This window comes from Anomaloglossus baeobatrachus, chromosome 9, assembly GCF_048569485.1.
Source record: "Anomaloglossus baeobatrachus isolate aAnoBae1 chromosome 9, aAnoBae1.hap1, whole genome shotgun sequence".
Classification (NCBI taxonomy): Eukaryota; Metazoa; Chordata; class Amphibia; order Anura; family Aromobatidae; genus Anomaloglossus; species Anomaloglossus baeobatrachus.
Window position 1 is genome coordinate 39,079,222 of NC_134361.1, and position 27,808 is coordinate 39,107,029.

Genomic DNA, 27,808 nt, shown 5'->3' on the forward strand with positions numbered 1-27,808 from the left:
GTCACACGGTACTAGTGGACCAGCATCCCTCCGGGGACGGGTAGCACAAAGTCACCGGGGTCACAGAGTTCCTTGAGACAGTGCAGGACACTGGTACAGGTGCCGGGTAGTAAAGACAGGCAGTAGTACAGGACACAGCACAAGGGGACCTGAGCACCTAGCTTACAAGACAAAGCTTCAAGACACGTTGATCAAGCCCCGCCCACAATGAAAGGCCAGTCTTATATACCCAGCACAGCCTCATGTCATTTCCTGCTGCAAGTGTGCGGGGCCTATAAGACCAGGAGAGTGGGCGCGGCCCGGTCCTATACAGAAACATGTGGCTAAGACTCAGAGTCAGACTCATGAGACCAGGAGCAGGACGCAGGAGAGCACGAGCGGGAGCAGTGACCGTGACCGGTGGACACGTGGACTGGATCAGTGGTTAAGGAGCGGTGCTGCGACGGCGAGACTGGATCAGTGTGTACGGAGCGGTTCCGGGATGGTGTGACCGGATCAGTGGGTAAGGAGCGGTGCTGGGACACCGGGAGCGTGACAATAGGAGGAAAGTGAATGTGACTGGTTGCCCCAAATCATGTGAGCAAAGGAAACTGACAGCTTAGTGGAAATTAACACCCGCTAGCCTGCCTATGAACTAGTCAGTGAGTAGATGCCTGAGTCTGTGCGCTGATCACTGATATCAGAGGGTACAGGTCAGGTATCAGGAACTCAATCAAAAACATGTGAAAGCAGGGCCAGACAAACCAAGGTCTAGATCAGGGAGGCTCATAGAGACGTAAATAGTCAGGGGCACAAGCTGGGTCTAGATCAGGATTAAAACAGGTAAAAGTACAAGAGTTAAACGTAAACCAAACAAGTAATAACTCCTAGCAGACACCTGGGAGGTTAAATAGAGTGTGGCTCTGCCCTATTGACCAGAGCAGGGAGCTGATAACCTCTGCTGAGCTGGCGAACAGCATAGACATATATTCTCCTTACTTGGGGGACACCACAATCACAGTCATCTGAACAGTGTATGTACCACCCAGTGTTGCCGTTAATGCTGTCTCCATATTGCTACAGAGTAAATTTGATGGTGCCTGGTAACTCTGGAGCAAATCCTCGTATAGATATAACATTGCAGCCTTCTATGAAGAGTTATTGGGTCATATTAAAAATAAAATCTTGGTATGTGACCATCCTTCTGTGCTAGTACTTTGGCTTCCCAAGTGGTGAAAAGAAAAAGAATTAACTTAGAGCATAAATGTAAAATAAAGCCTTAAAGAGGCTGCCTCGTAATAGCAAATGGGTAAAATTACACAAAACCTTATACAAACAAGCAAGAGTGGAGGGATATTTAATTTTATTGTTTAGTGCTTGCCATCTTAGCCACTGCTCCAGTCCATCAGAGTTGGCCGGTCTCGTAGGCAATGAGCTCAGGACTTACAAGCTCTTTGCTATAGAGCTTGCAAGTGCTGCCTTAAAACTGGACAAATCGCAGGATCTGGCTAGCTTCAGTGTCCTGTGTGTCACAGAGGCAACATCGGAGAATGTACAGGTGGGGGTGAGAGGCATGATGATGATATTGGTTTGAACTGTCAATCAAGCAGGAGCACACCATCCCCCCGGCATGAGATTTGCTCATTTCTTGAAGTATTTGCAACGTGTTAACATGGGTCAAGAGATCAAGAATTGATTAATCCCATAGAAATGGACCGTTATTCTATTTCCGCCTCTTTTACTGTTTACGATACCATTCATTTGGCGTTTTCTGCTGCGAATCAAAAATCCAGGCTCATTGGTGTTACTATTTTGGTTGAGATAAATGGGTGTAATTTGGAAGGGTGAAAACTATACAGTATATGAGTTTTAAAAAATGGACTCAGTAAGCTGTACAGTTCCCAAAGAGCAGAGAAGGAGGGGGATCCAGCTGCAACTTCCCCCATCGGAGAGTCTGCTGGAAAAGGGGTGGGTGTCATGTCTGATCTCAAGAGCACTGCCCAATTCAGCGACCACTGAGGGCAGAAGTGTAGAACAATACAGCTCGAACTCTGCAATATACACTCGCCCAAGCTGTTCTCACTGATTATTTGTGTGAACATTGCCCCATACCGGACCAAATATAAACACACAGGACTGAGCTGTAATCACCGGGGCTCGGGATGGCTCTGAATATCGCAGCTACGCTTCTCCTGGCTACTGGGGTCACTCTCCTCATCTATCTTCTTAAATGGTGGGGTAGGGTCAACCAGAAGGACTTGCCCCCAGGACCTACACCTCTGCCCTTCTTAGGGAATATCCTTCAGCTCAACACCTCAGAAATAGCACAGTCATTGATTAAGGTAAGTGCACTTGCAATTTTGACCTTCTGCAGAATTAGTCTCATAATGGAGTCCTAAAATATAGTAAATCTGTTATAGAAATGACGTCAGATTGAGGATAATCCAGTAAGAGAAGCTGAATATGTGGACAGGATAACTTTATCTAGGCAGATCCTCAATTAAAAAAGCACTTACAAATACTAAAACATAAAAAGATAGTGTTAGAAATTACAAAACGACTTGCTGTGCATTTGTTCAGACTCCTTGAGATTTTTTTTAAACCAATTCAGGCTTCAAAAAGAGGCCAAAATGCCAAAGGAAACATAACATACTGCAAATGTTTTGTGGTAGAGTCTTAGGTTGTAAAAACTTTGTGGGTACATTGGCATCTAAAATAAGTTGTATAGCTATACCCTTAAAGGGAACCTGTCAGCAGAAATTTTGCTTTAAACCTAAAAGTTTCCCCCTCTGCAGCTCCTGGGCTGCATTCTAGCAAGGTTCCTATAGTTTGTGTGCCCCCTTTTAGACCAAATTAAATACTTTATAAAGTTGTACCTTTTGGTATGCAAATCTTCTAAATTATCCATGGGGGCGGGCTGTCTGGTGTCCGTTACTGTCCCTCCTGCCGATTACGCTGTCCCCCAACGCTCCATTTCATACCTCCAGGACACCGCCCAGTGCACCCGAGGTCCCGCGCATGCGCCGTGCGACTGTACCGGGACTGTGCACTGTGACCGCTGGTGACGTTTGCAAAGGCATGAGATTATGCACGGCGCTGTGATTGTCATCAGCAAGTGCCCGCCCATAATCTCGTGCAAGCCCTTTCCCCTCTGCCTCCAGCATTCTGCGCAAGCGCTGGCTGGTCTAAAAGGGGGCACAAAAACTATAGGAACCTTGCTAGAATGCAGCCCAGGAGCTGCAGAACGGGAAACGTTTAGGTTCTTTATGACAATTTGGGTTTTTGCAACAGTTATTTCAGTTTCATATATCTAATAACTGATGGACTGAGTGATATTTCTGGATTGAAATGAGGTTTATTGTACTAACAGAAAATGTGCAATCCGCATTTAAACAAAACTTGACCGGTGCAAAAGTATGGGCACCCTTATCAATTTCTTGATTTGAACACTCCTAACTACTTTTTACTGACTTACTGTTACGTCCGGGTGGTGGAAACTCTGGACCGTACACCGGTTTCCCCTGAGGAGGCAGCCAGGCCGGTCACCCCGCCAGAGGGTCTTGATGTACGGCAGCCGAAGCACTATTGGTAGTCTGGCAGTCCATAGGGGAGCTGGAAAGGGGGATGTTGCTGAACACACGGAGTTCTGGACAGTAGTCCGGGTGACGAGACTCAGGGTCCAAGGCCGGGTTGAAGGGTCAGGCGGGATCCGGAACCTGCTGGGCGATGGAACGGGTCACCCAACGGAGCCAGGGACTGAAGACTGGTGGAGCTGCAGAGGTGGTGGAACATCCGCCGAAGTCACCGTCAGGGTACTGGAATGGACGTGGTTCGGAGCGGCTGGCATGGCAGGACAGGCTCTACGAGACAGGACAGGGTTAATACAGGGCAAAGCAATATGGGGACCTGAACTCCTAGTCTACCAAACACGTAGAACAGGCCCCGCCCACCAGGAAAGAGAATCTTAATATACCCTGAACCTGTCTATGCAATTTCCTGTTTCTAGGTGCTGGCCCTTTAAGAAAGGGTCAATGACCGTGCGCGCCCTAATGCGCATGCGCGAGGCCCGTGTACCAGAAGCCAGTCCAGGGAGCGGTGCAGAGGAAGCAGGAGTGCTCGGCAGGGTGTCCCACATCGCAGAGGAGCGCCGGGAGCGGGGAGCTGGACGCATGGAGGGCGCAGGCGAGGCAGAGAAGATGAATGGTGAGAACAGTCAAGGACAATCCACAGACCACCTCCAAAGACCTGCAGCTTCATCTTGCTGCAGAGGGTGTCAATGTGCATCGGTCAACAATACAGCGCACGTTGCACAAGGAGAAGCTGTATGGGAGAGTGATGCGAAAGAAGCCGTTTCTGCAAGCACGTTACAAACAGAGTCGCCTGAAGTATGCAAAAGCACATTTGGACAAGCCAGTTACATTTTGGAAGAAGGTCCTGTGGACTTATGAAACAAAGATTGAGTTGTTTGGTCATACAAAAAGGCGTTATGCATGGAGGCAAAAAAACACGGCATTCCAAGAAAAGCACTTGCTACCCACAGTAAAATTTGGTGGAGGTTCCATCATGCTTTGGGGCTGTGTGGCCAATGCCGGCACCGGGAATCTTGTTAAAGTAGAGGGTCGCATGGATTCAACTCAGTATCAGCAGATTTTTGACAATAATGTGCAAGAATCAGTGACGAAGTTGAAGTTACGCAGGGGATGGATATTTCAGCAAGACAATGATCCAAAACACCGCTCCAAATCTACTCAGGAATTCATGCAGAGGAACAATTACAATGTTCTGGAATGGCCATCCCAGTCCCCAGACCTGAATAGCATTGAAAATCTGTGGGATGATGTGAAGCGGCTGTCCATGCTCGGCGACCATCAAACTTAACTGAACTGGAATTGTTTTGTAAACAGGAATGGTCAAATATACCTTCATCCAGGATCCAGGAACTCATTAAAAGCTACAGGAAGCGACTAGAGGCTGTTATTTTTGCAAAAGGAGGATCTACAAAATATTAATGTCACTTTTATACTTTTGCACCGGTCAAGTTTTGTTTAAATGCGGATTGCACATTTTCTGTTAGTACAATAAACCTCATTTCAATCCAGAAATATTACTCAGTCCATCAGTTATTAGATATATGAAACTATATATATATATATATATATGTGGTGGTCCAAAAGTAGATGGCAGTATGTGAAATAGGGTTATCAAACATGGTGTAAAGTGAAACTGACTCAGTTGCCCTTAGCAACCAATCAGATTCCACCTTTCATTTTCCAAAGAGTCTGTGAAGAACGAAAAGTAGAATCTGATTGGTTGCTAAGGGCAACTAAGTTAGTTTCACTTTACACCATGTTTGATAACCCTATTACACACACTGTCCACTTACTTTTGGACCACCCTGTATATATATATATAGTATGCGTTATAAAATCAACCAAAGTCATGCAGGCACTACAGTCATGGCCAAAAGTTTTGAGAATGCTACAAATATTAATTTTTACAAAGTCTACTGCTTAAGTTTTTCTAATGGCAATTTGCATATACTCCAGAATGTCATAAAGAGTGATCAGCTTAACAGCAATTACTTGCAAAGTCAATATTGGATAAGAAAATGAACTTTAACCCCCAAAACACATTTCAACATCATTGCATTCCTGCCTTAAAAGGAGCAGCTAACATTGTTTTAGTCATTGTTCCATTAACACAGGTGTGGGTGTTGATGAGGACAGGGCTGGCGATCAATCAATCATGATTAAGTAAGAATGACACCACTGGACACTTTAAAAGGAGGCTGGTGCTTGGTTTCATTGTTTCTCTTCAGATAACCATGGTAATCTCTAAAGAAACACATGCAGCCATCATTGCCCTGCACAAAAATGGCCTAACAGGGAAGAGTATCGCAGCTACAAAGATTGCACCTCAGTCAACAATCTATCGCATCATCAAGAACTTCAAGGAGAGAGCTTCCATTGTTGTCAAAAAGGCTCCAGGGCGCCCAAGAAGGACCAGCAAACGCCAGGACCGTATCTTAAAACGGTTTCAGCTGCGGGATCGGACTACCAGCAGTGCCGAGCTAGCTCAGCAATGGCAGCAGGCTGGTGTGAGTGCTTCTGCACGCACTGTGAGGTGGAGACTGCTTGAGCAAGGCCTGGTTTCAAGGAGAGCAGCAAAGAAGCCACTTCTCTCCAGAAAAAACATCAGGGACTGACTGATATTCTGCAAAAGGTACAGGGAGTGGACTGCTGAGGACTGGGGTAAAGTCATTTTCTCAGATGAATACCCTTTTCGATTGTTTGGGACATCTGGAAAACAGCTTATTAGGAGAAGAAGAGGTGAGCGCTGCCACCAGTCTTGTCTCATGCCAACTGTTAAGCATCCTGAAACCATTCATGTGTGGGGTTGCTTCTCAGCCAAGGGAATCGGCTCACTCACAGTCTTGCCTAAAAACACAGCCATGAATAAAGAATGGGACCAGAATGTCCTCCAAGAGCAACTTCTCCCAACTGTCCAAGAGCAGTTTGGCGCCCAACAATGCCTTTTCCAGCATGATGGAGCACCTTGCCATAAAGCAAAGGTGATCACTAAATGGCTCATGGAACAAAACATAGAGATTTTGGGTCCATGGCCTGGAAACTCCCCAGATCTTAATCTTATTGAGAACTTGTGGGCAATCATCAAGAGACGGGTGGACAAACAAAAACCAACAAATTCTGGCAAAATGCAAGCATTGCTTATGCAAGAATGGACAGCGATCAGTCAGGATTTGGTCCAGAAGTGGATTGAGCGCATGCCAGGGAGAATTGCAGAGGTCCTGAAGAAGAAGGGTCAACACTGCAAATATTGACTTGATGCATTAACTCATTCTAACTGTCAATAGAACCTTTTGGTCTCATAATATGATTGCAATTATATTTCTGTATTGAGATCAATACCGCCCCCGAAAGTGAAGAATAATATTGCCAGAACAATGACTGCCATAAATAAGAAATCCAAAACACAATGGCAGAAAAAAAGGGTTTTTTTCACCATTTCAACATACCTGGATTTTTTTCCCTTCATTTTTACTTATAAGGCTATGGTAATGGAAGAACAAAAAAGGAAGGCTATGGGAAGTTGTGGATCTGAAAAAATAGCAAAAAATGGAAAATGTCTGCTTCTCTAAGGGGTTCATTTATATTTGATTATGATTGCATTCACAATACATTGTGAAATGTAGCTGTAATTTTGCACTTTACCCACACCCAGCCTGTTAACATGTTGGATCTCATCCCTGTTCCTGCCTGAATATAAATACACAGACACAGTACAGACTGAGCTGTAGTCACCGGGGCTCGGGATGGCTCTGAATATCGGAGCTACGCTTCTTCTGGCTACTGGGGTCACTCTCCTCATCTATCTCATTAAATGGTGGGGTCGGGTCAGACAGAAGAATCTCCCCCCAGGACCTACACCTCTGCCGGGCTTGGGGAATATCCTTCAGCTCAACACCTCAGAAATACCAAAGTCATTAGTTAAGGTAAGAACACTTATATGAAAGCAATTTAACTCTTCTTAGTGAACTAGTGATATAAGACAATCAGGAAAATGTGGTGTTCTTCTGCCTCAATGGACAAAGAGGACTCTGAATGGATTGAGTTGAAAATGAAAATGGTTTATTAGTCTACGCGTTTCAAGGCATTCTAGCTTTTTCCTAAGGACAAAACCATAGTTTTATTTTTTTCTGCCTTAGTTTCTCCTGAACTCGTTATATAGTGATTCCTGGCATAAATCTACATAAATCAGAGTAGCTCCGGACAATAGAAAAGGAAATTCATGGTACCCACAGCTGTGATACCAGGTCTTCATCATATACATGTCATATTTTGACAGTTTGTGCCTATTTCTATTTCAGCTTAACCCTCACAATAAAAAAAAACACATTGTTTAATTTGCCCACAGCACCTCCGCAGGAGAAATGAGGTATTACATATTGAATATTCAAATTAGCAGGCAAATCAGATTCAGGGACCTGTTGGGTTCTGTAAATAACTTAGCGTACTTAGTTAAAACCGTATTGATCCAAAAAGTATAAAAGCGATCCCATCACGACGAGGTGTACCTAACTGGGATGGTCCAATCTCTAATATTAAAATCTCACCGGGTGAGCAGACGTCAATGTAGATGGGGGCCTTGTCTGAACAGTCAGGGTCGGGTCTTGCTCTTCCCTCTTCTACATTGAGGTCTACTCACACAGGGTGAGGCTTTAATATCAGAGATAGGACTGTCCTGATTGGATACACCTTGTCGAGGTGGAATGGCTTTTACACTTTTTTTATCAAAATTGTGTCAACTAAGCACCTTATGTTATTCACATGTACTAATACTATTATTTTATTTAGCAAAAAAAGGGAGAAAATCCAGCAATATGGAGGAAGCTTGTGTCACTGACGTAAAAAAGCTTTCAATGAATCCAAAATGTAAAAACACAGTCAAAGACATAAAAAATGGTAAAAAGGGCGCCTCTGTAAATGTATTTACTTACTGCAGGGTATTTGTTCATTTTGTTTTTATCTTAAGGCCGCTTTACACGTTACAATTTCTCGTGCGATCGCATGTGCGATCGCCCCCGCTCCCATCGTTTGTGCGGCACGGGCAATTTGTTGCCCATGTCGAACAAAGTTGATAACCCCCGTCACACGTACTTACCTCACGAACGACCTCGCTGTGGGCGGCGAACATCCACTTCCTGAAGGGGGAGGGATGTTCGGCGTCACAGCGACGTCACACAGCGACCGCCCAATAGAAGTGGAGGGGCGGAGATGAGCGGGATGTAACATCCCGCCCACCTCCTTCCTTCCGCATTTCCGGCGGGACGCAGGTAAGCTATGTTCGTCGTTCCCGGAGTGTCACACGGAGCGATGTGTGCTGCCTCGGGAACGACGAACAACCTGCATCCAGGAAACTGATCAATATTTTGAAAATCAGTGACGTGTCAAAGAGCAATGATAAAGGGAGTATTTTTGCTCGATCACAGTCGCTTGCAGCTGTCATATGCTACGATAGAGACAAAAAAGACTGCCTGCACTCAGCCTCATCGACCTGACGTGTGAACAGGCGCATAACTGAACATGACATAAAATACAAAAAAAAGACAGTTTGCGCTCTGATAATGCTAAAGTATGGAAACCATGAACGTGTGAACATGGACCTGCATTACTGCTAAGGAAAATCTAAGAAAAATGATTCTATATAGCAGGTTCCTACGTGCCCATACACAGGAGGTTTTTAACCCAAAGAGAGGCTTCAGAATAGCGTTAGGTACCCAGTTACGAGATATGGCGTGAAGGGGCAACTGGGCAGATATACAAATGGCCATTTCTATATGCTAAATATCTCATTTTTCTTAGATTTTCCTTAGCAGTAATGCAGGTCCATGTTCACACATTCATGGTTTCCATACTTTAGCATTATCAGAGCGCAAACTGTCTTTTTTTTGTATTATATGCTACGATATGTCAAAAGATGCCAGATGTGCGTCACTATCGACGTGACCCCGATGACATATCGTTAGATATATCATAGCGTGTAATGGGCCCTTAAGGTGTGTGAATGTCTACCTACAAGTTGCACCTAAGCCAACATATGTTCTGCTCATTTCTTCGGTTTGGGGTTCTGTAAATCATCTTTTTAGATGCTCTCCTCTGTCAGATATAAAGTGGTCCTAATGATGGAGCTCCCCCCACATACCTGACTGTGTATTACTGTTTCTGTGTGTATCCCAGCATCTAAGATCCCGACAGCCTATCCTATGAGATAGCTTTAGGCCGAATGTCCATTCAACGGTCCATAACAAGGAAAATCCAAGACACCAAAGTTGCTGTGGAAAATGTACCATGTCAAAAAGCAATGCTTTGATCACAAACGACCATTATAAAGCCAGGAAATAGAAAGAGAAAAAAATACTTTTTTTTCATATATTTATCGACTTGATAAAGGTTATTTGTGACTGAAAATTTCTTTTTTGATATCTCTAAGTAATGGTTTTGATTGTTTACTATTGGGCATAATGCGGGTGTCACACGAGATGATCTATCGTGCGTTGCATCATCGGGGTCACGGTTTTCGTGACGCACATCTGGCATTGTTAGTGATGTCGTTTCGTGTGACACCTCCGAGCGACGCTGAATCGGTCACAAATTGTGAGTCGTGTACACGTCCCTTTTTTTTAAAAAATCGTTTATTTTTCATGGCGCCGGTTGTTCATCGTACCCGGGGTAGCACACATTGCTCTGTGTGACACCCCGGGAACGATGAAGAAAGCTTACCTGCGTCCCGCGGCTCCCGCCGGCTATGCGGAAGGAAGGAGGTGGGCCGGATGTTTACGTCCCGCTCTTCTCCGGCCCTCTGCTTCTATTGGCCGGCGGCTGTGTGACGTCGCTGTGACGCCGAACGATCCTCCCCCTTCAGGAAGTGGATGTTCGCCGCCCACAGCGAGGTCGCTCAGCAGGTAAGTACGTGTGATAGCGGTTTAATGAATTTGTGCGACACGGGCAGCGATTTGCCCGTGACGCACAAACGACGGGGGCGGGTACGATCGCTCGTGCGATCGCACGATAGATCGTACCGTGTGACACCCGCATAAGACAACTAACTATTCCAACTCCCTTATATAACACATGAGCACCCAGATCAGACACAAAATTAATGTTTTCAACTGACAGATATTTCTTTTTTCCCCTGAAAATACAACGTTCAGGCATTGAAAATCCAATTGTGAGATCCTTCCCTACTCTTACATTTGTTGGAAGAGAGTCAGGAGTCCCCCATCTATGTCACAGGGTCAGTAAGTCCTGCTGGTACTGGTAGGTTTCGATGACTTTCATCCGATGTGTATGGGGGCATTAACTATATGCCTACTTCCCATGCTGACAACACACATGTGATGGTGTCTGTCACATCCCCACTGGAGTCCACTCCTGTGACTTCTACTTCAGCCACCAGGCAACGTCGTGTTCCCACCGTGGACAGTGTTGGTTATAGGAGAGGAGTCGTTGACAGTGACTTTGGTGGGTGCAGGCTCCACTCATCCACTAAGCTGGGCTTCCCTGGGATCTGCAGTACCACTGGTTGTCTGTGGTGGTGTCTGTCTTCCAGCTGAAGTTACCACCTTTGAGCTACAGCCAATGGGAAGACACCACACCCTTCTAATTCCCCCTTATGTCTGCTTGTCCCTGACAGATATAGTTTTGCAGTTCTGCTTGTTTATGGTTCTCTCTCTGTTCTGAATATTGATCCCAGTGTTTTGACCCTTGCCTGCTCTCTGACTACTCTTCTGCCTGCTGTTTTTGTACATTGCTGCCATCATCAGTTTTGACCTCAGCCTGATTTCCTGACCACACTCTTGTCTGCTGATTTTGTCCCTTTGCAGTATCTCCTTGTTTGACCCTGCCTGACGGCTACTTTCCCCAGGACTGCAGCCTTCCACAGGTAGCGATCTCCGGGGCCCTGTATTAATTCCAAATTCCTGTATAGGGGTTTAAGGGTTTTGGGGTTCTCGGGATCCTGCTTAGTGAGCGGCTTTCCTCTAGCCTGTCTGTAACAGCTATTCTGAGATTGTGGTTCTAGGCAGATGTTACATTGGCTAACTGAATACTCATTTGGCTGACTACCATCTCTCCCACCCTGCCATACACTTGAATGTTCAACTTGACAAAGTGTTCATTTGTTTTCAATGGAGAGCAGAGGTCAACGGCTCGATCACTTGAATTCAAAATGTTTCCTCCCAAATATTCTATCAGGCAAGAGTCAAAAGGCCCACTTAAACTTTACATGGTCACCATCCCTCCAAGATTTAGATGAGTGTGAATGATTTTAATCTGATGTGTTTGGAGGCCTTTAGACTTGTAATCTGAAGAATAGAAGGAACAAGGCATAGAGGGAGACCAGCAACTTGATGGCTTGATACTATTAAGATAATGGTGGAGAAGACGATGATGGACCTATCTAGTCTGAGGAGACCATGGTGGACTTTTCTAAGCTCTAAGCTGACATGACCCTAGTGGACCTATCTAGGCTGCACAAGATCGATCTTATTCCAAAGCGTTCATCCATCAAGTCTCCATGACTCAAGATCAAGTTGAAGGCCATTAAAAAAAACTTGTAATTTATACAGATTTGTATGTTTTTTTTATATCTTTCAAGCTAAGTGAGACATATGGACCTGTTTACACCATCTACATAGCAAATCTCCGGGCCATAGTACTGATCGGGTACGATGCAGTGAAGGAAGCATTGGTGGACTGCAGTGATGTGTTTAGTGATCGGGGAGACCTAGGAGCAATAGATGTTTTCAGTAAAGAATTTGGTAAGTCAATAAAATACATGTCTAAAATAATAATACATTTCCGGTAATATCTGTGATGTTTAACAGATGAGGGTAAAATATATCTTTGTACCGTGTTAGCCAGTAGAGATAAAAAATTGTTTAAAAGAACTGAAGTCCTCAGTGGTTGATACCTTTTAATGGCTAACTGAAAAGATGGTAATACAGTAATAGCAAGGTTTCGAGACTGCTCGGGTCTCTTCTTCAGGCTCAATATTGAGTCTGAAGAAGAGACCTGAGTAGTCTCGAAACCTTGCTATTATTACCATCTTTTCAGTTAGCCATTAAAAGGTATCAACCACTGTGGACTTCAGTTCTTTTAAACGATTTTTTAACAGATGAGGGACATTATTTAAAGAATACAGAGCTGTAAAAATATATTTCTTTCACATGTTACAGGGAGGACGATTTTTGGCTATTCCTGAAGCTTTCGGGTTAATTGTTATGTAATCTGTTTTCTGGTTGTGCTACCTCAGCTGTTGTAAACCTAGGGTGTGCTACAGATTACTAGGATAAGTATATATTTATTAAAAGGTGTAACCTGAAATTAAAAATGTCTATATTTTGCCAGAAGCGGTGCCTCTCATTGGCTGTGTCTAGTATTGCATCGTACACCTATTTACGTAAAGTAACCTGAACTGCAATATCATAAGCAGAACACAAACAGGAATAGCTTTTTTTCTCGATAAAAAGAAAATTCTTTTTTTCTAACCTTAAGGAACAGTACATTACAACTGCCTTTCCTGGATTTCCTGAAGGGTAGTCTAAAGCCCCGATGACGAAACCTTTTTAGAAAACATTGTTTGGTACATATTTGTGAACATTTTGGGTTTCCTTTACTGATTATTTTTGAGGATGTACATTTTTTTTAAGCTAAAAACCCCTTTTTTAATATTCTGATGTTTTTTTGGTGAAATAGTTTATCAAAGGTTTTTTTTTATTTTTATTGGCATAGGAAAGTCACAAATTATGATGAATGCCATATGTTGCAATTTTGTTTTACTCCGTTGTAGGGTTCAACTGGATAAGGCTGGGGTCATAATTAGAGATAGGTGAACCCACAGATATTCGGGTTCGGTGAGTCTGGCTGGACGTTAAAAATAAAGTCCAGTTTGGGACCGGAATTCAACCAGAACATCTGTCCGGATGCCAAACCCCATATAAGTCAATCGGGACCGATCCTTGTGCTGCAAAATGGTGGTAGCAAGAGCAAGGGGGCTGCAAAGCACGAGACTAAAGGCCACTTTACACACTGCGATGTCGGTACCGATATCGCTAGCGTGGGTACCGGCCCCCATCGGGTGTGCGACACGGGCAAATCGCTGCCCGTGGCGCACAACATCGCCCGGACACGTCACACTACTTACATGCTCTGCGACGTCGCTGTGACTGGCGAACCGCCTCCTTTCTAAGGGGGCGGTCCGTGCGGCGTCACAGCGACGTCACTAAGCAGCCGCCCAATCAAAGCGGAGGGGCGGAGATGAGTGGGACGTAACATCCCGCCCACCTTCTTCCTTCCGCATTGCGGGCGGCGGCAGGTAAGGTGAGGTTCCTCGTTCCTGCTGCGTCACACAGAGCGATGTGTGCTGCCGCAGGAGCAACAAAATACATCGTACACGCTGCAGCAGCGATATTTGAGAAGGGACCCCCATGTCACCGATGAGCGATTTTGAACGTTTTTGCGACGATTCAAAATCGCTCATAGGTGTCACACACAACGACATCGCTAATGCGGCCGGATGTGCGTCACAAACTCCGTGACCCCAACGACATTGCATTAGCGATGTCGTAGCGTGTAAATCGGCCTTAAGGGGCACTTTGCACACTACGACGTCACAGGTGCGATGTCGGTGGGGTCAAATCGAAAGTGACGCACATCCGGCCTCACTGTCGATATCATAGTGTGTAAAGCCTTTTTGATACGATTAACGAGCGCAAAAGCGTCGTAATCGTATCATCAGTGTAGCGTCGGTCATTTCCATGATTTGGAAATGACTGATGTTACGATGTTGATCCTCGTTCCTGCGGCAGCACACATCGCTGTGTGTGAAGCCGCAGGAGCGAGGAACATCTCCTACCTGCGTCCTACGGCTCACGCCGGCTATGCGGAAGGAGGTGGGCGGGATATTTACGTCCCGCTCATCTCCGCCCCTCCGCTTCTATTGGCCGCCTGCCGTGTGACATCGCTATGACGCCGCACAACCCGCCCCCTTAATAAGGAGGCGGGTCGCCGGCCAGAGCGACGTCGCAGGGCAGGTGAGTGCATGTGAAGCTGGCATAGCGATATTGTTTGCTACGCCAGCTGTCACCATGATATCGCAGCTGCGACGGGGGCGGGGACTATTGCGCATGGCATCGCAGCATCGGCTTGCGATGTCGTAGTGTGCAAAGTACCCTTTATACTAATGTATTCTCTAGCGTGGCTTTCCCCCTGCTTCTCAGTCCACTCATCCCATGATTATTCAGCACAGCTTTATTCAGTAAAGGCAGCAGTGGAAATTGCAATCTCTGTTGGGAGCACAGTATGATTATTCTCCCCTGTATTTTCTTCTAAATAAGCTAAAAAGATTTGTATGATTATGATTCTTTCAAATCATCATCAGTAACTGTGATAGAAGTTCATGTTCCCTCCTGTGGAGAACTTCTGTGGTGCAGTCCATGAAGTTTCATTATACTGATAACTTTATTTGAAAGAATACATTTACCTCCCTGGGGATCACATAGAATTTCCCTTAAAGTGTGTATCGTTGAATGCTTGCCAAAACAGTCTTCTAAATATTTACGGTAAAAAGTTCTTCTTATGCGGGCTTCACACGAGGCGATCTATCGTACGATCGGTCGTCGGGGTCACGGTTTTCGTGACGCACATACGGCTTCGTTGCCGACGTCGTCCCATCTGACACCTACGAGCGATCGCAAATCGGTGACAAATCGTGAGTCGTGTACTCGTCGTTTATTTTTAAAAAATCGTTTAACTTTGCGCAAGTTGTTCATCGTACCCGGGGTAGCACACATCGCACTGTGTGACACCCCAGGAACGATGAATACAGCTTACTTGCGTCCCGCGGCACCCGCCGGCTATGCGGAAGGAAGAAGGTGGGCGGGATGTTTACATCTCCGCCCCTCCGCTTCTATTGGCCGGCCGCTGTGGGACGTCGCTGTGACGCCGAACGTCCCACCCCCTTCAGGAAGTGGATGTTCGCCGCCCACAGCGACGTCGCTCAGCACGTAAGTACGTGTGACGGGGGTTAAACGACTTTGTGCGACATGGGCAGCGATTGGCCCGTGACGCACAAACGACGGGGGCGGGTACGATCGCACATGTGATCGCACGATAGATCGCATCATGTGAAGTCCGCTTTAATCTTCCTCTGTGTTTTCTATTCAGTAAACCATCTAAATTTAATTAAAGTATGTGGACTTTCAATAAAAGAAATTTTAATTATGTATACAAAGTATAGAAATAGCAAAACGATACTTTGAAGAAAGTTACAGACATTTTTTTCCCAGAGTAATGATGAGATTGACAAGAAGTTGAAGGTGCTTAAAGTCACTTGAAACTCAATGCACCTTCTTCTAATTAAAGGGATGCTTAACTACTCAGCATATTGGCCAAACATCAATGTAAACCTCATGAAAAAGGTTTTTTTCAAGTACCTTGTTTAGTCAATTCTGCCTAAGAGTGGCGCTATTGCAGTCCGCTCATCCCCATCACATGACCCCCGGGCTCCGTGACCTCCGAGATCCGGTAATATCACATCAACTTCCAGTAGGCCCGACATTACTGAGCCTGGCCCCAGTCTTCCTGCGTGACTGGGCTGTGGGCAGAGTTTCCCTGCTCGTCATAGCCCAGCATCTTGCACGCTTTCTCCTTTGCTGTAGAGTGCCGCAAGCATGAGTGATGCTGGGCTGTGACGAGCGGTGAAATTTTGCCCACAGCCCAGTCATTCAGGTAGACTGGGGGCGGCCTCAGTGATGTCAGGTCAACTGGAAGTTGAGGTGACATCACCGGATCTCAGAGGTCATGGAGCCCGGGTGGGGTCACATGATGGGGATGAGGTTTAGATTGATGGGTGACCACTATGCTGAGTAGTGAACCACCTCTTTAATCTTGAAGAGTGAGTTTTTTGTAAAAAAATAAATAAATAATAAGAATAAAACGAAATGTGTATATTTTGTATTTGAAATCTGCACAATTTTGAAAAGCTAAGGCTTGTTGTGACATTCAGTGACTAAAATGTGTACTGCTCATGTCCACCTGACAGGAGACCAGGGCATACATATACTAGAAAAGCTTTTTAATCGGATATCAAGATAAGAAAACTATAGTCACTTTCCACAAAAAAATACACCACACCTTTCCAGAAGTTGTGTCTGGTGTTGCAGCTGGACTCCATTGGTGGGAATTTGGATGATCTACAATACTACACACATCGTGGGGAGCGGCTTGGCATTCCTTATGGCAGAAAAGTACCCATATTTTTCGAATAGCGGACAACCTTTTTAATTACCTGCTTGTATTTGCAGGAATAATTGGAAGCAGTGGTGAAAGATGGAAAATCCTTCGTCGATTTTCCTTAACAACTATGAGAAATTTTGGAATGGGAAAGAGAAGCATCGAAGAAAGAATCCAAGAGGAAGCCCAATGTCTGAATGAGAGAGTTATGAAGGAAAAAGGTGGGTTGAGTTAAAAATTGGGTCTTTGGGGTACTTTACACGCTGCTTACATCGCTAGCGATTGCTAGCGATGTCGAGCGCGATAGTACCCGCCCCCGTCGCACATGCGATATTGTGTGATAGCTGCCATAGCGAACATTATCGCTACGGCAGCTTCACACGCACATACCTGTGCAGCGACGTCGCGGTGACTGCCGAACAATCCCTCCTTCAAGGGGGAGGTGCGTTCGGCGCCACCGCGACGCCATTAAGCGGCCGGCCAATAGAAGCGGAGGGGCGGAGATGAGCGGGACATTACATCCCGCCCACCTCCTTCCTTCCGCATTGCCGGCAGAATGCAGGTAGGAGATATTTGTCGTTCCTGCGGCGTCACACACAGCGATGTGTGGTGCTGCAGGAACGACAAACAACATCGTACCTGCAGCAGTAACGACGTTATGGAATGGAGCGACGTGTCACCGATCACCGATTTTTCACATTTTTGCGATCAGTGATCGTCACTCCTAAGGTTTACACGCTGCGATGTCGGTAGCGGTGCCGAATGTGCATCACTAACGACGTGACCCCGACGATATATCGTTACCGATGTCACAACGTGTAAAGCCCGCCTTAGACCAACAATACATATTAGAAATATTTTGACCAAGAACCATTTATCCAGCCTCCCTGATCAATATGTAGGTGCGTTCTTGTGGAACAAAGGATTGGACTAACATCCAACATTCCTGATTATTTTTTTCCCAACTTCTTCGACAATTAATCTGTCAGACTGCCTTCATACACATTAGAGCCATGGCTGATCTCTCTTTAATCAAAAGATACAGCGAACATTAATGTGATCATTATGGCCAGTTTTAGTGAGGTGACCATACACAATGGTCTACAGATCTGTAGTAGTACTGTGTAGTAACATTGAAGGGTGTTTGCAGTCATTGACCACATGTTTCCGGCTAGAATCGGACTACACTGTTTCCGGCATCTGCCTTGAGCGCAACGGAAATATTCTAGTCGGATTCTGTCTAGGAGTATGCATATCACATCAAAACAGTTAAATACAATTTAGTTATACTTTAAAAAAATGTACTAACCATCTCTTTATATTTTCCTACATTGTTACAGACTCTCCAATTAACCCGGTAGATATAATGCGATCCGCTGTTTCCAATGTCATTTGCTCTGTCGTGTTTGGCGAAAGATTCGACTATAAAGATGAAAAATTCTTGATCCTCTTGTCTTATCTTAATGATATTCTTAAGCTGCTTAACAGCCGTTCTGGACAGGTAAATATCAAGAAACCTCTAAAACTATATGGGTGTATTGGAACCAACATTAATTATAAAAAATAATGGGTTTTGCTTACTTTACTAATTTTTGGCAACATGGATAAAGGTAAACTGCCTTGTGTCTATTAGACATTGTTATACACAGATATGTCTATGTGCCTATATGGGAACAATTATAATAACAGTATCAATGAACCTATGGCTCAATGTCTGGACACCTTGGTTGCATCAGAGATTTTGGAACTTGACTCAGTCTTTGCATTGTGCATCTGTATGTGCCACACTAAGCATCTGTAACCTTAAGAGGTGAAAACAACCAAATTTGTTGAAAAATATCATCAATCTCAAGATTAAATCTCTATCTCCAGAGATCTTGATGTTCCTTTGTTTACGGTGTGCAACATAATCAAGACGTTTACAACACATGGTATTGTAGCTAAAATCCCTGGATGTGGACAGCAGAGAAAAATGTATGTAAAGTTGTAATGCAGGATAGTCCGGATGGTGTATAAGCCCCAATCAAGTTCGAATAAATTTAAGCTGTCCTGCAGGCTCAGGTGCATCAACGTCAGCACAAACTATTAATCCACATTTGAATGAAATGAAACACTGTTGAAGAGACCCAGGAGGACCCCTCTGATGACGTAGAGACAGAAACAAAGCTAGATTACAGTTTGCCAAAATGTATGTGAAAAAGCCAAATTCCTTCTGGAAGAGTTTTTTTCTGGGCATATGAGACCAAGAGAGCTTTTTGGTAAAACACATGATTCTACTGTTTACCGAAAACGGTATGAGGCCTAAAAAAAAAAAGAACACACTACCTTCAGTCAAGTTTTGTTGAGGCTCAAAGATGTTTTGATGTTGTTCTGCTGCCTCTGGCACTTGGGGCCTTGACTGTGTGCAAGACATCATGAAATCTGAGGACTATCAAATGATTTTGGGTCATCATGTAGTAAGTGCCTAGTGTCAGAAAGCTGAGTTTGTGTTCTAGGTTATGGGTCTTTCAGCAGGATGATGACCCCAAACACACTTCAAGAAGCCCCCAAAAATGGATGGAAACAAATTGATGGAGAGTGCAGAAGTGGTGACAGCAATTAGTCTGGATCTACTGTAAATCCCATTGAACCCCTGTGGAGAGATCTTAAAATGGCTGTTGGGAGAAGACACCTCCAAATATGAGAGACCTGGAGCTGTTTGCAAAAGGAGAGCCCAAGCTTAGCGTTCAGAGGTGTAAGAAGCTTGTGGATGGTTATAGAAAGTGATTGATTGCGGTTATTTATTCCAAAGGGTGCGCTACCGAATATTAAGTTTGACGGGGCCAACAATATTGTCCGGCCCATTCTTGGGGTTTTGTGTAAAATTACGTTCAATTTGATTTTTTTTTTTTGTATTTTTTTTTTGTGTGTGTTTCCAATACAAAGAAAAGAAGTAAACCTGTGTAACAAAACGTGTGTAATTACAATAATGTTCTCAGAGTTTCGGCCTAGACTCTAAAGGGTGCTTTACAAGCTGCGACATCGCTAGCGATGTCGAGCGCTATAGCACCCACCCCCTTCATACGTGCGATATTGTGTGATCTCTGCCGTAGTGAACATTATCGATACGGCAGCGTCACACGCACATACCTGTGCAGCGACGACGCTGTGACCGGCGAACAATACCTCCCTCAAGGGGGAGCTGCGTTTGGCGTCATAGCGACGTCACTGCGGAGTCACTAAGCGGCCGGCCAATAGAAGCGGAGGGGCGGAGATGAGCGGGATGTAACATCCCGCCCACCTCCTTCTTTCCGCATTGCCGGTGGATGCAGGTAAGGAGACTTTCGTCGCTCCTGCGGTGTCACACATAGCAATGTGTGCTGCCGCAGGAACGACGAACAACATCGCTAATAAGCAATTAACGATTTTTTGATTCAGGATGACCTCTCCGTTGCAAACGATTTTGACCACTTTTGCGATCGACTAAGGTTGCTCGTACGTGTCACACAATGCGATGTCGATAACTTCGCCGGATGTGCGTCACAAACACCGTGACCCCAACGATAATACGTTAACGATATCGTAGCGTGTAAAGCCCCCTTAAGATGGTGAAAGAATATTTAATTGAGACTTTCTGCAAAGTTGAGTTTTTTTATTTTAGCTGCAATGAAGCAATACCAACACATTTTTTTAAAGGTGGATATATTATTTAAAGTATATAATATTTGTAGATATCAATATTTATTAATTTATTTTTTTTTCTACCTTTTCCTTTACAATCAGCTTTATAACATGTTCACAACCATCATGTCCTACATTCCTGGTCCTCACCAGAAAATGCTCAAACTTTCAAACAGCCTGAAAGAATTTATTAAAGAGATGATAAAGACCCATCGAGACACCCTGGACGAGAACTTCCCCCGTGATTTCATAGATTGTTTCCTTATAAAAATGAAAGAGGTGAGTTTGTAGATTCAAAAAAATACTCCTAGGTATCAAAATTTAGCAATTGTTAGGAAGACGTTGAAATGAAACTATAGGCTGTTATGAGCAACTACTACATTTCTAACTGTCGATTGCATGTGACCTTGACAATTTTTGATAATTAAAATATGGATGCATTTTTTTCTCTGCGCAATTGCTAGAGTTTAACCTGGACAAAACAGAATTCATTGTTTTTCCTCCTCCCCATTCACCTCCTCCACCAAGCCTATCCATCAAAGTTGATGACTGCTCACTCTCCCCAGTCTCACAAGCTCATAGCCTTGGAGTAACCCACGACTCTGCTCTATCCTTCAAGCTGCACATCCAAGCCCTCTTCACCACATGCCGACTACAACTCAAAAATATATCCCAGTCCGTGTTTTCCTTAACCAAGAATCAGCAAAAACATTAGTATATGTCCTCATCATCTCTCAACTCGACAACTGCAACCTCCTGCTCTCTGGCCTTCCTTCCAACACTCTTGCACCCCTCCAATCTATCCTAAACTCTGAGGCCCGCTTATTCCACCTCTCCCCTTGCTATTCCCCAGCCTCGCCACTCTGCCAATCCCTTCACTGGCTTCCCATTGCCCAAAGACTCCAGCTCAAAACATTAACCATGATATACAAAGCCATCCACAACCTGTCTACTCCTTACATCTCTGACCTAGTCTCCTGGTACCTACCTGCACACAACCTCAGATCCTCATAATATCTCTTTCTCTCCTGCCCCATTATCTCTTCTTCTCACAATCGCATACAAGATTTCTCCCGTGCCTCTCCCATAATCTGGAACAATCTAACCCAGCATATCAGATTCTCTCCTACCGTGGAAAGCTTCAAGAGGAACCTGAAGACCCACCTCTTCCAACAAGCCTACAACCTACAATAACCCTCAGTCCAGTACACCACTGCGCAACCAGCTCTGTCCTCACCTTTTGTACCCTCACCCATTTCCTGTAGACTGTGAGCCCTCGCGGGCAGGGTCCTCTCTCCTCCTATACCAGTCTATTTTGTACTGTTGATTGTTGTACTAGTTTTTATGTATACCCTTTTCATTTGTAAAGCGCCATGGAATAAATGGTGCTATAATAATAATAAATAATAATAATAATTTATATTTTAGGAAAAAAAGAATCCAGACACTGAATTTCATGAAGAAAACTTAGAGGCGACAATATTAGACATATTTTTTGCTGGAACGGAGACTACAAGTATGACATTGAGATACGGTTTTCTAACACTTTTGAAATATCCAGATATTCAAGGTGATTATGCTAATGTAATTTTTTAGTTTTTTTTATAATGCTCTCCTCCTTACAGGACTATAGCTACAAGAGGTGCAAAGGTAAACGTCAACCCCACACCTTACTTGTCATAAATATGTAATTGTGTTTTCCTTGTATAAATCCTGCTATTCTCCTGAATCCGGTGATGTTTTTCTTCTGTCCCTGCTCCTCTCTGTTCCCGAGATATGGCTCACTCTTCCCTGGCATGATTCTAATGAAGATGCCCAAAGAAAAGTGTTGAGGGTCACACCTAGTTGGCTAAAAAGACTAGTTTTATATATGTAGCAATGACCGAGGGACCACCGTGGTGCAGAGTAAGTTACGGTGCCAGACGAGGTCACAGACAAAAAGAGGGGATTTTATTGCAGGAAAATAACACGTAAAGGTTGCTGGGTAACAGGGGAAGGGGTATTCTGGGACGGGGGGGGGGACAATACACAATTGAGGTATTTATCTGAAATGAACTACAACTGTCACCTCAACTATCACAATGAACACACAGGACAAACAACTGCAGATAATATACTCTTACGTCACTACTCTGAATTCTAATCTAACTGGCCTCCACTAATGGGACGATGCGGACACTGCACTCTAACTATGGAGGCCTGTACTAAACCTTAACCAATGCGCAGAAGTACAAAATCACGGTACAGTCCGGAGAACTGGTCCTCTCTCGGGTATGAAGTCCGTTGGTGCGCACTTCTCTGGGGCTTTTCCTCTCTTGGATCACGGTGCAGTGGGGCTCCTCCGGGCGATGTCTTCCCTTGGGTCGGGTACTGACCCAGCAATAAACTGGGTTTTACTCAGGGTCCGGTTCACTAGACTCTCACGGCTGGCACCTTATCTCTCCCTCACCCTGGGCTCTGCGGATTCTCCTCAGGCAACATCCCGGCTCATTTGTCCTCACCTGTACCACAACCACCTTTCTCACTGCTTCCTTGATGCACACCCCCTTAGGCCTATTTTCCCGCACTTTACTTCAGGGCTGAACCATGCACACAGACACAGAAGGGAAGACGTGGGCCAGTCCATTACACATAGCAGGGGAGCCCTGTTCCCTTAAAGACACAGTACATTCAAGTCTCTCGTAGGGGTTACACCCCCTACATATACATGCAAGAAAGGAGAGGCACAGGCACGCACACAAAAAAAAAACAGGTTAGAGAGAACACCGGTGAAACAAAAATACAACAGAAGAAACAAATTATTAGCAAATAAGAAGTGTAGAGATTTTTATTGGTGCAGTATTATTTCTCCTTGTTAAACGGTTCTTTGGTAGTAACAAGTTTATAAACACAATTATAAAATATATTGACTTAAAAATATGTTAATTTCAGAGAAGATCCACAAAGAAATTGATAATGTAATAGGCAAAGATCGCTGTCCATCAATAGAGGACAGGAGTAACATGCCGTATACAGATGCCGTAATCCACGAAATCCAGAGATTTGCTGATATTGTCCCAACAGGAGTGCCACATGCTACCAGCAAGGACACAACCTTCAGAGGATATCACATTCCTAAGGTACAGTATGCCGGTCTTATCAGTGTCTTGAGTCAACACTTTATATGTTACTATTTTCAAAATGAATACTTTGTAATTAAAACATTATGCTATCTGTATTTATTACTACTCTTTAAGTTCCCGACTAAGGCGGGCTTTGCACACTGCGACATCGCAGGTGCGATGTCGGTGGGGTCAAATTGAAAATGATGCACTTCCGGCATCGCATGCGACATCGCAGTGTGTAAAGTCTCGATGATACGATTAACGAGCGCAAAAGCGTCGTAATCGTATCATCGGTGCAGCGTCGGTGTAATTCATAATTACGCTGACGCGACAGTCCGATGTTGTTCCTCGCTCCTGCGGCAGCACACATCGCTGTGTGTCAAGCCGCAGGAGCGAGGAACATCTCCTACCGGCGTCACTGCGGCTTCCGTAGGTTATGCGGAAGGAAGGAGGTGGGCAGGATGTTTACATCCTGCTCATCTCCGCCCCTCCGCTCCGATTGGCCGCCTGCCGTGTGACGTCAGTGACGCCGCACGACCCGCCCCCTTAACAAGGAGGCGGGTTGCCGGCCACAGGGACGTCGCACGGCAGGTGAGTGTGTGTGTGAAGCTCGCGTAGCGATAATTTTCGCTACGCCAGCTATCACCACATATCGCTGCTGCGACGGGGGCGGGGACTATCGCACTCGGCATCGCATCATCGGCCTGCGATGTCGCAGTGTGCAAAGTGCCCCTAAGGGTCTACTGCACTGCACAATGCAAAACATTAAAGGATCACCAACCGATAACATGATTGGTGATTGTTTAGCATCCTGTTTACACTAAGGCGGGCTTTACACGCTGCGACATCACTAGGAATTGCTAGCGATGTCCAGCGCGATAGCACCCGCCCCCATCGCACATGCGATATGTGGTGATTTCTGCCGTAGTGAACATCATCGCTACGGCAGCTTCACACGCACATACCTGGTCGGCGACGTCGCTATGACCGCCGAACAATATCTCCTTCAAGGGGGAGGTGCGTGCGGTGTCACAGCGACATCACTAAGCGGCCGGCCAATAGAAGCGGAGGGGCGGAGATGAGCGGGACATAACATCCCGCCCACCTCCTTCCATTGTCAGAGGAGGCAGGTAAGGAGATGTTTGTCATTCCTGCGGTGTCACAAACAGCGATGTGTGGTCCTGCAGGAACGACAAACAACATTGTACCGGCAGCAGTAACGATTTTATGAAAAGGAGCGATGTGTCACCGGTCAACGATTTTTGACGTTTTTGTGATCGGTGATCACGGTGAGCTCCTAGGGTTTGCACGCTGCGATGCCGGTAACAGCACCGGATGTGCGTCACTAACGACATTACCCCGACGATATATAGTTACCGATGTCGCAACATGTAAATCCCGCATTAGTGAGCTGCAATTAATTGCTCTCGGCAGCGCAGGTCCTGTTTACACAAGAAAATGTGCTGCCGAGAAAAATGATGTTTTGGGCAAAGAAAAAGATCATTTCATACGACGAATAATCGTTTTCCTCTTTTGTAGAGTCATCGTCAGCCGCACGTTAAAGAGAAACAAATGTAGGAACGCTCGTTCACGATAATCATGGAGAGGTTGTCCCCTTCTTTGACGCTGATGGCCTATACTTAAGATAGGTTATTGATCTCTGATTGGCAGGGGTGTGATACAACGCACCCTCGCCGATCCGCTGTTCTTGGTGATGGCGGTGGCCAGAACTGTACAGCACAGCTCTGTCAATGGAATAGTGGCCACGGCCATGTACTGCACATCTGCCCCCTATTAATTTGAATAAGGAGCGGATGTACCCGGCCGTGGCCACTATAGACAGAGTTGTTCTGTGCAGCTCCATAACTGAGCAATTCCACACACCACCGACACTGAGAATAGCTGATCGGTGGTGATATCTGGTGTTGTGCCTCCACCTATCAGACAACGATAACCTATCCTAAACAAATACCAATAATATGAAAGTAGTGGACAATTTTACTTACGTCTGGTGCCTGTGAAAATACTACCGCCATGTGAAACCCGAATCCAAAGAAGTTGTTTCGATCTGTCCAAAGTGTTTTTCTCATACATTTGACCATTTGACATCCAGATGTGACGTAACACTTTTCTAGATTTATATATTACATACACTTATTTTACAGGGAACTGTTGTGTTTCCGATCCTGACTTCTGTCCTGAAAGACCCCAAAGTATTTAAGAACCCAGATGAATTTGATCCTGGACACTTCCTTACTGAGAAGGGTTCCCTTAAGAAGAATGATGCATTTATGCCATTCTCTGCAGGTAACAGAAATTGTTCACCTTTCATAGTTTCAAAGTGACTGCAGGATAGCTAGGGGCAGGGGATTCCTATACTATCCCTCACGATAGAGGCTCCTAGTCTATCCCTAACTTTAGGGTTACCCAAAATGGTGGAGATGCCATGCCTGGCTATTCTCCTGACCAGAGCTAATCTTTTCCCTCCCAATGGGAAGGAAGAGACAGGAGTGTGATGGCAACACAGAGTTAGACAGACAGAGAAAAAACAAAATTCAGACACACTGCAAACTCACAGGAACAAACAGTAAAAAACTAATGTGAAAAGCAAGAGCAGGAAGAGTGCAACAAAAGGCAAACAAGGATTAACACCTCAACTGCACACAGCAATAAATCACTACAACCACCAGTAAATCTGGATCAAACCACCTCTCCAGACCAGTATAGATAAACTATAGCTGGCACTAATGGAAGTGTCCAGTCAGCATATATAGGAGGGGAGTAAATATCACTTTCTCTCCCATAGCATGTAACCAAAGGAGATTAACAAGCAGCTCCACAAAGATTAACTCTTGCTAGTCTGCCCATAAACTACAAGACTGTAGGCCAACGCCCTAGTCTCCCAATGCTGATCACAGACATCAGAGAATTGAAGAGGCACAGTGAAATAATCTGTACTTTCAACAGATCCTGATGCCACCATAACAGTTTCAAAAAACCTCCTTGTGACAGTAACACTCACTACAAATACCAGTTATTGTACAGTTCCCAGGGGTCCTTTGTGAATGGAGTGATAAGTGCTCAGTGCTCATTTGTGACCACATGGCTTAGGAGAGTAGGTCCTACTGACTGATGTCCTATAATATGGGTGTTTTAACAAGATTTGGTACCTAATAGAGCCCTGTCCATCCTCTAGTTTTATTTATCAAGTCGTATAAGTTATTAATTTAACAAATTATGCCAGAGATTTGATGTTCTTTGCCAGTTTGTCCTGAGGAAGGAAGCTGAGTCTCCTGAAACGTGTTGACTTGTGCATGAAATAAAGCAACATTAATCTTAAACTTCCATGATCATTTGGTCATTGGCGCGGCTTTGAAACCCATCTCTACTACTCTCTGTTACATCCCGGGAGACAGGGACACGCTGGGGGCCCAGACCTCACTACCCTTAAGTGTACCTCTAGGTTGAGGGTCAGTGCAGGGATCCAAGTCTTAGGGTTAGTTCAGGTCTTCCCAGCTAGCCTAGCCCACCTGTGACAGTCTGGCTCACCTCCTCATCAAGATCAGGGCTTAAGTGTAATACAGAAGATCCCAAAACATGTTGGCTTTAGAATAGTAATGGTTGGGATACAAATTTTCATTAGCCATACAAACCATTAAGCTTAGCTTGACTTCTTATTGTGTACTCTCGTTCTTTTTTCTCAGGCAAACGCTTGTGTATGGGAGAAGGCCTGGCTCGCATGGAGCTCTTCCTCTTTCTGACCTCTATACTTCAGAAATTCACCTTGGAGCCCACCGTAGACAGAAAGACCCTGAGTATAAGACCAGAACCCAACACCAATGCTTCCCGACCCCATTCATACCAGATGAATGTCATCCCTCGTTCATGAGCTGAAGACAAACTTTTTGGTGAAAGGAATCCTTGAAGCTTGAAAACTTACAAAATTTGAAAGGATGTCAACTAATAAAACAATACAAAGACTTCACTGCATAAAAATTAAAATATAATTTAATAATTTTAAAAATAGAATATAATTTTCAATATCCGTAATCATTTCATGTTAATAAAAATTCTGGACTTTAATGTGTCTATTATCTTGTATAATGTATGTATTTGTTTTTCTTGATAACTTCTTCTTTTGATGCTTGTGTTATTACTGGGACCTTTTGTAACAGATTTGTATAACTATAGCTATGTTCACATGTGTATTTTGTCTAATATAATGATGGACACCATCACAAAAGATTTAAA

General features: G+C 44.7%; 1 protein-coding gene across 2 annotated transcripts; it reads left to right on the forward strand.

Annotated features, from left to right (window-relative positions):
• Nucleotides 1-2,029: 2,029 nt before the first annotated feature.
• On the forward strand, nt 2,030-27,808 carry LOC142251075 (cytochrome P450 2G1-like). 2 transcript variants are annotated; one of them, XM_075323584.1, is made up of 9 exons: nt 2,030-2,321; nt 12,157-12,319; nt 16,865-17,014; nt 18,134-18,294; nt 20,556-20,732; nt 21,882-22,023; nt 23,385-23,572; nt 25,723-25,864; nt 27,262-27,808. In XM_075323584.1, exons 1-9 carry the CDS (start codon nt 2,142-2,144, stop codon nt 27,444-27,446), a joined length of 1,488 nt encoding a protein of 495 aa, XP_075179699.1. In that variant the 5' UTR covers nt 2,030-2,141; the 3' UTR covers nt 27,447-27,808. The 2 variants fall into 2 exon arrangements, with proteins under 2 accessions (XP_075179699.1, XP_075179698.1); XM_075323583.1 differs by lacking the exon at nt 2,030-2,321 and adding an exon at nt 7,246-7,492.

Excerpts from the sequence above, each read along its gene's own strand:
- LOC142251075 (XM_075323584.1), top strand. The coding sequence starts at position 2,142 with ATGGCTCTGAATATCGCAGCTACGCTTCTCCTGGCTACTGGGGTCACT. Across the intron at positions 18,295-20,555 it reads TTAACAGCCGTTCTGGACAG|CTTTATAACATGTTCACAAC; the intron begins GTAAATATCAAG and ends CTTTACAATCAG. Across the intron at positions 23,573-25,722 it reads GAGGATATCACATTCCTAAG|GGAACTGTTGTGTTTCCGAT; the intron begins GTACAGTATGCC and ends CTTATTTTACAG.